At 38.6% G+C, this 13,012-nt stretch overlaps 1 protein-coding gene across 6 annotated transcripts in view; it reads right to left on the bottom strand.

Annotated features, from left to right (window-relative positions):
- The window catches only part of SLC4A4 (solute carrier family 4 member 4), a 362,219-nt gene that overhangs the window by 86,994 nt on the left and 262,213 nt on the right, over positions 1 to 13,012 (bottom strand). For all 6 annotated transcript variants that reach the window (XM_070372496.1, XM_070372497.1, XM_070372498.1 and 3 more), the window contains one exon: positions 12,742 to 12,916. In XM_070372496.1, the coding sequence (XP_070228597.1) occupies positions 12,742 to 12,916 (175 nt within the window). The remainder of the gene's footprint in view (positions 1 to 12,741; positions 12,917 to 13,012) is intronic.

Genomic DNA, 13,012 nt, shown 5'->3' with positions numbered 1-13,012 from the left:
TATAAAAATGGACTCTGGAGTCAGATCACCTCAAGCTGACATCCAGACTGTATATGATTTACTCTGTAATGACTTAAACAAGTTACTTAACCTCTCTGTGCCTTGTAACGTGAACATCAGATTAGATAACATGTCTAATGCTTATCACAGTCATTGACAGATGTGCTTTTGATGAACAGTATAGTCTAAAGGAGATCAGTCCTGGGTGTTCTTTGGAAGGAATGATGCTAAAGCTGAAACTCCAGTACTTTGGCCACTTCATGTGAAGAGTTGACTCATTGGAAAAGACTCTGATGCTGGGAGAGATTGGGGGCAGGAGAAGGGGACGACAGAGGATGAGATGGCTAGATGGCATCACCGACTCAATGGATGTGAGTCTGAGTGAACTCTGGGAGTTGGTGATGGACAGGGAGGCCTGGCATGCTGCGATTCATGGGTTCGCAAAGAGTTGGACATGACTGAGCGACTGAAGTGAACTGAACTGAACACATACATCAGTCCCTCATGCTGGGAAAGATGGAAGGTAGAAGGAGAAGAGGCCATCAGAGGATGAGAAGGCCAGATGGCATCACCGATGCAATGGATATGAACTTGGGTAAAGTTCAGGAGAAGGTGAGGGACAGAGAGGGCTGTCATGCTATAGTCTGTGGGGTCGCAAAGAGCTGGACACAACGGGGTGACAACAACAACAACATACACATTATGAATCTACTCAGATAAGAGATGAAGAGGCTGAACGAGGTCTCTTCCAAGGTTTCCTCCAGGTGGCTCAGCACAAAGAGCAGGTCCTGGAGTCAGGGATACCGGAGTTTAATCTCAGCTCCACTACTTATGAACTTCTCTAAATCCTAATTTTCTCCTCTGTAAAATCAATGGCTATTTCACAGGATAATTACTTGGACTGAATATGATAATACCATACAAAAAGCTAAGAATAAAGTAGAGAGACGGTAAGATGCTGGTTTTCTTTTCTTCCTGCTTCCCGTCTCCTTCTTCCCAGTCTGTCTCAGTTACTTCTCTCTACTTCAACAGAGGAAGGAGATGGAGCGTGACAGTCAATAGGAGTGACAGGAAAAGATGAAGATTGCTCCTCAGGCAAAAAGAGGGCAAAAGCCTCTAGATTCTCAGTGTTTTCCAGGGTTAGGTTGCTGTTCAGTCATGTCCAATTCTGCGATCCCATGCACTATAGCCCTCCAGGCTCCTCTGTCCGTGGCATTTTACGGGCAAGAATACTGGAGTGAGCTGTCATGGCCTACTCCAGGGCATCTTCCCAGGGATCACACTCAGGTCTCTGTGTCTCCTACATTGGCAAGTGGATTCTTTACCACTAGGGCCACCAGGAATCCACAGAAGCCTTAGACGGCAATGTTACAGCCACTGATTTTGGTGTTTCTTTTCATTCCTTGTAGTATCAAACACATGGAATCAGCCATAATAAAACAAAATGGTGTATTTCCCTTTACAGAAATGAAGTAAAAATCCACATGTAAAGCAATTGGTGAACCTTTTTTAGCTCACACGAGGGTATAACATTAAACCAAAGATATTCCTTGTTTTATAGAAGGGCCAAGAGAGTCAACTGAAGTCTCAGAAAGATCAAGCATAAAAGAAATTTGAGGAAGGGAGGTTCAAGAGGGAGGGAACATATGTATACCTATGGCTGATTCATGTTGATATATGGCAGAAACCAACACAATACAGTAAAGCAATTATCCTCTAATTACAAATAAATAAGCTTTATTTTTTTTTAATTTTATTTTTAAACTTTACATAATTGTATTAGTTTTGCCAAATATCAAAATGAATCCGCCACAGGTATACATGCGTTCCCCATCCTGAACCCTCCTCCCTCCTCCCTCCCCCATACCATCCCTCTGGGTCGTCCCAGTGCACTAGCCCCAAGCATCCAGTATCGTGCATCGAACCTGGACTGGCAACTTGTTTCTTACATGATATTTTACATGTTTCAATGTCATTCTCCCAAATCTTCCCACCCTCTCCCTCTCCCACAGAGTCCATAAGACTGTTCTATACATCAGTGTCTCTTTTGCTGTCTCTTACCGGGTTATTGTTACCATCTTTCTAAATTCCATATACATGCGTTAGTATACTGTATTGATGTTTTTCCTTCTGGCAGTATGGTACTGGCGCAAAGACAGAAATATAGATCAATGGAACAAAATAAATAAGCTTTAAAAAGTGACAAGAACATGAAAAAAAGGAGGAAATCTCACCATAGGAGCAAGATTCTTTAGAAAAAAAAATCCAACCACAATTGGTAGCACCAGAAGTTTGTCTGTGAACTACTTGTGATAAGTCAAGGCCATCACACCCGTCATGGCTAACACAAAGCAAACGCATTCAAGATGATAAAACATTCAACATTTATGCTGTCAACTTTGACTTTATTGCAATTTAGTACATTTAATATCTTCATATAACACTAAAGAATGACCTTTGTTGTTTTATGTCCTTTTTATTAAGAAATGTATTACTTGGATTAATAATTAACCCCAAACTGCCTTAAAATACAAAAGATTTTCTATCTCTTTGACAATTATCAACCAAGTAAAACGAGAAAAGAATATTTAGGGGGCAATAAATGCTAAAATATTCACCAACATTACTGTTAGATTTCAAGACTTGAAAAAAAAATGTCTACTAACCATAAAAAGAAATTTCAGCCTGTATTGGCTGTAATCTATTAAAACTGTGTAGAATGTTGATCAATAAAATTAAACTTCTCTAGCATTTGAATCTGAAATTTAGCCAAGAAAAATGATGCAGCCTAATGACTTTTAAACATGGCCATTGGAAATAAGCAAACAAACCTGAATTACCTGCAGATCAGATCCCCAACGTAAAGCCACAAGATCAAAAATAAGTGATGAGATGATGAAAGTACCTAAATCAAATTTGAGCCACATGAAAAATATCTGTGAGGGTTGTTTTTGTTTGTTTTGTTTTTTGTTTTTTAGGGAAAAAGAAATATTGAATTTTTATTTCCACTTTGGGCTTCCCAGGTGGCTTTGTGGTAAAGAATCTGCCTGTCAGTGCATGAGTACAGGAGACACATGTGGGAAAGATTCCCTGGAGAAGGAGAAGGAAATGGCAACCCACTCCAGTATTCTTGCCTGGAGAATCCCATGGACAGAGGAAGGAGCCTGACGGGCTTTTGCAGGGGGTTGCAAAAGAGTCAGACACGACTGAGCGACAAAACACATCTTCACTTTGAACAAATAAATCAAGATCTTCAAAGATTAGGTCCCAGGAATCCATAGGTTTCCAAAGTTCCCAAACTGATTTTTATACGGTCCATATTTGAGGTGCACCCATTCAGGCAATCTTTCTTCTTCTATCAAAGTAAGAACTACCCGCTAGCATGGTTAATGACCAGCAGCTACACAGACCATTCATCTACACTAGGAAGGAAGACTGGATACACAACCCTCATTTCTTACTTCACCTGTGTAGCTACAGACTATAAATCAATGATTTCTCTCCTGACAGATCACAGCTGCCAAATCCTTAGTGTGCCATCTCTGCCTAAAAGTGCTTTGTCGTCATAAACAGGATTTCTGTTTACACTGCCCAGCAGGAACAGAAAAAAGGAGGCAAGATTTGAAAAACAAATTATCTCTCTGCTTGAAGAAAAGTATGAGCCAAAATCTCTACTAAAGAGCTCCAGTTCCAAGTCCAATAGAATGGATAGCAAGAAAGAGAGGCTTTACAATATTGTTTTGTTTGAAGAGCTGTGAATAGGTATCTAGATCCTCTGAAGTGTCCAAACATCAAATACCAGTATAATCTTACACAAAAATTAAGTCCAGATGGATGAGAAATGTAAATGAAAACATAAAAGAACTAAGATATGTGGGTAAATATTTTTCTAATCTTGGGGTGGGGAAACTGCTCTAAATATATCATGAATATAAGAAACTATAAAAGACTAAAGATTTTGACTACATAAGAATTGAGATCTTTACAGCAAAAGAAATCAAATATGGTTAAAAGATACATAGCAGATCTAGGAAAAATACATTTGTGATATTTCTGACAAGCAAAGGGAAAATATCCTCATTATACAAAGAGTTCTTATAAGTCAATGAGAAAAAAAGAATGCCCCAAAGAGAAATATCCCAAGTGTACAAATATAAAGACACATAAGTAAGCAATAAGTATGGACGGATATTACCTCACTAAAAATCAAAGAAATGTAAATGGAATAAAAATGAGCCGTCATTTTTAAGCCACAGAATGACAAAAATGAAAACATGAGACAAATTCTGTTTTGCTAGAAAGTGAGCAAGCCAGCTCTCTTGTCCATTACTGGTAGAAGTTTAAATCAGTATACCTTTGTGAAGTGTAACCTGAAATCAATATCAAAAATAAAATAAGTATATACTGCAATCACATTCTGCTAAAAATTTAGCTAAAGAGGTAATGACAAAGAAGGAAAGTGGAGTTAAGCACCAAGATTGTTTACAAATGAAAAGACTGAAAAAAACTAAAAGTCCACGAATAGAGAATTTATTAGGTAAATTACAGCACATACACCATGTGTATAAAGAAATGCAGCCATTAAAAATGCTGTGTTCAAGACCCATATTGAGGTGGAAAGACTTTCTTGAAATGCTAGTTACATAAATGATTGCATATATGATCTCATTTACAGAAAATCCTACACAGTGATCTGTTTATACAAGCATTGCAAGATACAGAAAGATATTCATGAACAGGTTAATAATGGTTATTCCTGGATTTAAGGGCAAAACGATCTTCTATGCAGTGTTTCTGTACTATTTGAATTTCGTACCATGCTTAATTTTATCTTATTCAAAACAAAGCTATTTCAAAATGATTTCAAGCTAAACACAAAATATTGTTTAGAATTTAGCATTGTTTGGGATCTTCACCGCTGCTCAAATGACCCATCATTTTCTGACCACCAAGAAAATAGAGTTGACAAAGGTCATTTACATGGGAAAAACAGCCAAATAGGTTTCTGCTAAATGGAATTTGGTAAAACAAAAAAACAAACTTCAATCAAACAGGTTTCATTCAAAACTTATACATGAAATGAAGCAAATTGTCTAAAGTTAAAGTTTCTTCCAGGGAAAAGGAATGACCAACATACCCTGGAGGCAAGTAAACAGTGTGGTGCCCTTTACTTTGTAACTGAATACACATTTATTGTTTTCTTACCAACACAACCTAATTGGATCATTCCAACAGACAACCCTGCCCAAACTGGAATATGTTTCTGTTGCAGATTAACACATCACCTTCTATTTCCACTTCAGGGAAGAAACGCACTTTGGTACCAAAATGTAACATTCAGGGAAGATGAAATTATTATCTAGTCTTCATGCAGTAAAGTAATTATCAGTTGCTTTAATCCTGCTGTTACAAATTGCGCATGATGCTTTGTAAAGAAGTGTCTATCTTATTGAGGAATATCATATATGAGTAAGAAATGATACATTTCCAACTTAAGCAGATTGATCGAATATTCTCAGCACAGCAGTATGTTAAAATAAAGCCTCAAAGTTGGAGATGCCAAATTTATATTTATAAATGTTCCTTATTATGAAACAAGTTCCCTTAAAATGTGCTCTGTTAGGCTCCATAAATATCACAAAATTCAACAAATTCTAAAATCCTAAAAATCTTACGGTCTTCTTTTACTAAAAGGTTTGTGAAAATAGGATTATATTTATTCCTGAAAAAAATTTAAATGACTTTCTTCACTCAGTCTTCACTCTAGACTGTGCTCAGTCATTCACAACCAACAGTCAATTTAAATTAAAGCACTTCTCTGTGTTCCATAAAGCTAAGAAGGACAGCTTTTAAATAACAAAGACTTGACACAAAGTATCAAAACAGTTTTCCTTATATCAGTATCTTACCCACAGACTAACCTATTCATAAATATTTGTTAAATCAACATTTAACAATTTAATTAATAGAACCCACTTGGCATCGGAGTAGGAAATGGCAATCCACTCCAGTGTTCTTGCCTGGAGAATCCCAGGGACGGGGGAGCCTGGTGGGCTGCCGTCTATGGGGTCGCACAGAGTCGGACACGACTGAAGCGACTTAGCAGCAGCAGCAGCAGTACCCACTTGGCAACCAAGAATATAAATCTAATGCAATGAGTTCATATGCATGGTCATAAGAGACTTTAGTTGTGGGAAGGACATGTTTTTAGGATAGTGAAGATAAAAGCCCTTATTTTTACTTAACAGTATGGCAGAGCTCAGTGGTAAAGAATCCACCTGCCAATGAAGGAGACGCGAATTCAGTCCCTGGGGTCAGGAAGATCCCCTGGAGGAAGAAATTGCAACGCACTTCAGTATTCTTGCCTGGAAAATCCTATGGACACAGGAGCCAGGCAGGCTACAGTTCATGGGTTGCAAAGAGTCGGACATGACTGAGCATGCATCCTCATGGCAAGGGGAGAGCTTCAGATTGTAAAGCTCTCAGATTGTAAAGAATTTGCCTACAAATTCTGGTGGCTTAGATTGTAAAGAACTTGCCTACAATGCAGAATACATGGGTTGGATCCCTGGGCTGGGAAGATTCCCTAGAGAAAGGAATGGCTATCCACTCCAGTATTCTTGCCTAGAGAATTCCATGGATAGAGGAGCCTAATGGGCCACAGTCCAGGGGGTCACAAAGTGTCAGACATGACGGAGGGACTAACACACTTTCACTTCATGGCAAGGGGAATAGAGCATCATTACAGTAGAGCTTACTGAAAAGGGCAATAAGAGCACTGCATATTCTTGGATCTCAGAAAGCCAATGCTCTAATACTTTGTTGCTTAAGAACAGGAAACAAGCCAGGGCTAGATCCCAGAAGACTGTAAGGTCAACTCTTGGCAAAGCAGTTCAGTTACTCCCAGAAGCCCAGGCTAAACTTTAACTGCCTACACTTAAGGAATCCATGCACACCCACTCTGGAAGTTTCAGAGTCCTCTCAGAGAAGCATGATGGCTCAAATGTATGTGGCAAGTTGGAGAATTCATGCAGCTATCTATGCTGCCATTCTAATTTGATTATATCCGGAGAGAATTCCAGAAAAACATCTGCTTCTGCTTTACTGACTATACCCAAGCCTTTGACTGTGTGAAAGTGAAAGCAAAAGTCGCTCAGTCCTGTCCAACTCTTTGCAACCCCATGGATTATACAATCCATACAATTCTTTAGACCAGAATACTGGAGTGGGTAGCCTTTCCCTTCTCCAGGGCATCTTTCCAACCCAGGGATTGAACCCAAGTATCCCATATTACAGGCAGATTCTTTACTAGCTGAGCCACAAGGGATCACAACAAACTGTGGACAATTCTTAAAGAGATGGGAATGAGGCCACCTGACCTGCCTCCTGAGAAACCTGTATGCAGGTCAAGAAGCAGCAGTTAGAACTGGACATGGAACAACAGAATGGTTCCAAATTGGGAAAGGAGTATGTCAAGGCTGTATACTGTCACCCTGCTTATTTAATTTATATGCAGACTATATCATGCGAAATGCCAGGCTGGATGAAGCACAAGATGGAATCAAGATTACCAGGAGAAATATCAATAACCTCAGATATGCAGATGATACAACCCGTAGAAAGCGAAGAACTAAAGAGCCTCTTGATAAAAGTGAATGAGGAGAGTAAAAAAGTTAGCTTAAAACTCAACATTCAGAAAACTAAGATCATCATGGCATCTGGTCCCATCGCTTCATGGCAAATAGATGGGGAAATAATGGAAACAGTGAGAGACTTTATTTTCCTGGGCTCCAAAATCACTGCAGATGGTGACGGCAGCCATGAAATTAAAAGATGCTTACTCCTTGGAAGAAAAGCTATGACCAACCTAGATAGCATATTAAAAAGCAGAGACATTACTTTGCCAACAAAGGTCCATCTAGTCAAAGCTATGGTTTTTCCAGTAGTAATGTACGGATGTGAGATTTGGACTATAAAGAAAGCTGAGTGCTGAAGAATTGATGCTTTTGAACTGTGGTGTTGGAGTAGATTCTTGACAGCCCCTTGGAATGCAAGGAGATGCAGCCAGTCCATCCTAAAGGAAATCAGTCCTGAATATTCATTGGAAGGACTGATGCTGAAGCTGAAACTCCAATACTTTGGCCACCTAATATAAAGCACTAACTCATTGGAAAACACCCTGATGCTGGGAAAGATTAAAGGCGAGAGGAGAAGAGGCCAACAGAGGATGAGATGGTTGGATGGCATCACCAACTCGACGGACATGAGTTTGAGTAAACTCCGGGAGTTGGTGATGGATAGGAAAGCCTGGTGTGCTGCAGCCCACGGATGGGGTCACAAAGAGTTGGACAAGACTAAGCAACTGAACTGAACTGACTGGAGCCTCTGGAGCCTCAACTGATTTATTTTGAACACAGTTCCATGGGAAATGATCCATATGCCTCTCAAGATTTGCTTCGAAATAGGTGTGTGCATATGTATGTACACAAACACACACACATAATGTGATATATATATTATATATTACATATATAGGTGAGATTACTGAATTTATATAACTGAGAATGTATGTGAATACTAATTACATATATATGTATATATATATATATATTTCTGCTTTGAAATGAATGCTTAAATGTAAATTCCTGTCATTGAGTAGGCAAGACCTCCTGAAGAGAAGTTGGCAGAAGAGTTTGCTTAAACGACACCAGTGTGGATGACTCACTCATGTTTTCACAACATGCTTCTGCCCAGCATCCATGTCTATTTGTAGCCTCACAATAAAGGTCCTACATGAACGTCTCTCAGCTGCCCGCCTCTAAAAGCAAGGACACTGTAGTCGGTTGACTCATTTGAGCTGCCTGTGCTTTTGTGAATAACCCACTGCCACATTTATGAAGGCATGTGATACAATTGAAGATTATTTCAGGCTGTGACAAAGCTTTTCTGCTCAGTTCTGATCTAGTGTTTAGAAAGTCAAATGAAGAAAGAAGATTTCACCCCTTTAAATAGGTCCACTACAGACCACTACTGGTATCTCGGGGGAGCATAAAACAGATTGCTTTATCAACTCTAGATTGTAAATACCATCAGAATAGGGATTCTTACCTACTTTGGTCATGTTATCTGTATCCTCAGCACTTAATGCCTGGGACACAGTAGACATCCAATAAATATTCACAAAAGAATGTATCGACGTCTGCCTTAGACTAGTAAAATAACCTGGTCTTGACACCAAATCCACAAAGTATTTTCTTTTCCTGATGCCAAGTCAAGAAGACATTTACTGCCAGAGCATCAAAACCTCTGTATGTTATAAGATGGCCAACAGGCTCATGAAGAGATGGTCAACATCACTAATTATTAAAGAAATGAAAACCACAACTACAGTGAGAGTTTTCACCTCACACTGGTCAGAGTGGCTGTCATTTAAAAAGTCTACAAATAACAAATACTAGAAAGGGTATGGAGAAAATGGAACCCTCTTACACTGTTAGTGGGAATGTAAACTGGTGTAGCCCTATGGAAAAAAGTATGCAGGTTCCTCAAAAAATCAGGAACAGAGTTGACATATGACCCAGCAATCCCACTCCTGGGCATATATTTAGGAAAAAAACCTGTAATTCAAAAAGATGTATGCACCCCAATGTTCATATCACAAAAAAACACCTCTGTACGTTAAAGAACATATACCCTTTCAGTTTTGAGACACTCTTCAACATATTAAATTCACCTTATTCCCTGGTCTTCAAAATAGATAAAACCAATAGATACACCCATCTAAGTCATCTACCACTGCAAGAAAACCTAATTAGATGACTATAAGCAAAATTTTTCCATATTTAAATTCTAGGATATGTAAAATTACTATGTAACTATTGAGTTGCATATGCGTGTGCATGTCCTAGTCAAATTATATTTACACATATTATATCAAAAAACCCACTGAATCTATGAACTCATTTACTAACAGCATCATTCTGCCCAAAAGAAATTCATAAGAGAGTATTCTGTTCAAGAAATAGCTATTAACGATCATTAATTTTTTAATCCCTGTTTTTCAATGTTTCTGCCACCCACTGAAAGTACCAAATGTAGTATTTCATCCACATAGTTCTTAAAACAAAAAAGTCTTCAGAAATGACATGAAGACTAAATATATGTATATATGAGTGTTAAATATATCCAACACTATTTTCATTCAGAGAAAGTTTCAAAAAACCGAATTCAGTTTCAGTGAAACTATCAATGGAGGTTACATAATTTATTGATACAATGGTCCATTATGTCTGACAAATTATCCTCATAGGTTTCAATTAGATACTTGATTAAGTCAACTCCTAGAAGTAACATCCAGCAAATGGTCATTTTAATGGACATCCTGACACACTGAAAGCATTTATATTTCTCCTAAAGTCTTTAGAACCCAGAAAATAGCTTACTCCACCAGCAAGGCCTTTCCCATAATACTTGTCTCAGAGGACAAACCCACAGTAACTATATATGTTACACAACTTAATCTTTACAGAACTCACTCATATGCAAAATAATGCACCACCAGGAGGGATCAACAATAGACTTGAACAGATTTCTCTCTCTCTCGTGAGAGATGCAGCATTTTAAAGCTAAGTCTCACGAAGTTGAAGAGTTCAATTCAGCTTAAAAAGGCAAAAGGGTAACACAAAAGAAATGTCGTTATGTCTCCATCTCAATAAGAACATTTTAAAAAAAAAACACATATTGAAAAATTATCTTCACCTGAAAGTCTATCTATATTGTGCAAGACAGAAGGAGGTTTTGTTCTTGCTACCCTCTCAAAATCACAGCTTTGTGTGATTTTTTCTTAACATGTTGTTCAGTGGCTCAGTTGTGTCCAACTCTTTGCGACCGCATGGATTGCAGCATGCCAGGCTTCCCTGTCCTTCACTTAACATGAGGTTGCCTGTCTTATCTTCTTCGTGCTGGCCTCAGGGTACTTCCCCAGTGCTTTTTTCCTCCACTTTGTTCTTTTGAATGACGTATTTTAATTATCCTTAGACTTTCATTTAGATGAAGAATAGCCACGCAATTTGAATACAGACAGATTTTGTAAAAATACCATTACTGAATTACTGTTACAACTAATTTACTCATTTTTGTCTATGAATGAGGAAAAAAGGGGAAGACATTTTTTTTCATATACTTCATCTCTGTGACTACAATGCTTGGCTTCTATTCCCCATACTTGGGAATATACAGCTAAGTGCTTTCTGGTCAGCACAATGTAATTTTAAAATGTTGATCATTGGCCAATATTTCAGAATCACCAGATTTCACTTAAGAATTTGAATTTCCAACCTCTCTTTGAAAATCAGAAAATGAATAATGAGTGCATATTCACATGGCAACAAGGAAAGCCAAGTGGCAACTGCCCCCTTTCAAAGGAGCAGGAGGTCACGGGAGGCATCACAGTGCCCAGCTGTGAGAAAACCCAAGCCAGCCTTGGACTAGTCAGAGGGGGAGCCCCCAGCCCCGGCAGCAGTCACGTGAGGAAAGAAGCCCTCGGGCAACTCCAAACTCAGCTGCCAAAACACTGCAAGTCTACGAGGACCTAAGGGAACAAGCCACCCAAGTCCATCAACCACCAAAACCATAAGAGAGAAGGAAAAAATGGTTGTTTGAAGCCTCAGATTTGGGGGTAACATGCTATGCAGCAATAGATAAAGACTAAAAGATGAAAGTGCTCTTAACAAATGAAATAAAATTGTTTAAAGTAATGTCTCCCTTTTTTGCTTGGGTCAACACAGATGTCACAGAGCATCTCCATCTTAATTTTGTGTTTAAGCAGAAATCTAAAATATGAAATGTGCCCAGGGGAGAAAACAGAAGTAGAAAAAAAGCAATCCTTTGGAAGCAGCTCTATTATTTTAAATGAGCTGGTTGGCAGCACTTATTAATGTCACATAGGTTAAACAGTAATAAGTAGTAACACAGAAGAACAGTGTTTGAAAAGGGCTTGAATCTGGTTCTTTTCAGCTTCACTCACTACTCTATACTCCGCAACTAGCACAATGCCTATTTTTTTCCATAATGACTGGATCAACTAAAAGAGGTTTTGTACATATCTTTCTGATTATGGGAATTAAAAATATCTTTTCTATCACTAAAATTTCAGCTATTATGGCTACAAAAGAAGGGCAAATGCCACCTGCAAAGCAACCAACAAAATAAGCTAGAATCTTAATGGCTTAATGAGAGGCAGATCCAGGAATAGGAACACCAACTAGTGGCTTTTATCCTTAAAGCTGAGTTCTTCTCATAAAGATACAAATTCAGTCTTGAGCAAAACACCCATCGTCTGCTCACATGTAAAAGGAAGCTAACCAGGCATTCCCCCAAAACTTGATATATCAAGTTTAACAGTGTGGTCCATACATTCAAGGTAATAGAAGATCGAAACCTTATACCCGGCACAAAATTAAAGCAGCTGATCTGCTTTTGCCCAAAAAGAGCTATATATCCTCATTTCCTTCCCTTCTTTTTCCCACTTGTGACTCAAGCCAGATTTCATCGAGCTATTTTTGTAACTACTAAAATGCTGGAAATACAGCAGCAGACCAGAAGCAAAGTAAAATGCAGCATCCAGCAAAAGAAAGAAAATCACGCTGAGTAACTGAAAGGCCATCTGCTTCTCGCTGAGCTGCAGGGGTGAGGAAGGCAATCTGGCTGTACTATTTGTGTCTTCCCCCAAACCAAACCCACCTGCATGTTGTCAGTGGCATCCCCAAGCAGTCCTCCGAAAGTGATAGCATTAGTTACAGTTGCCAGATAAATGAAGAGAATTGCTGAAAGAGCCTGAATATTTAAAGCATCATAAAAGTCACTGGCAAAAAATGGTGCTTTCCTCTTTATGTCCTTAATTAGTCCACCACAGAACCTGGGTAGGGAAAAAGCAAATGTGACATTGTAAAATAAAGTATCGGGCAATGAACCAAGAGATAACTTATTTTAATCACAGAGAAGGTGTATTTAA

This window comes from Bos mutus, chromosome 6, assembly GCF_027580195.1.
Source record: "Bos mutus isolate GX-2022 chromosome 6, NWIPB_WYAK_1.1, whole genome shotgun sequence".
NCBI classification, from domain to species: Eukaryota; Metazoa; Chordata; class Mammalia; order Artiodactyla; family Bovidae; genus Bos; species Bos mutus.
This window is presented reverse-complemented; position numbering and strand designations above follow the sequence as displayed.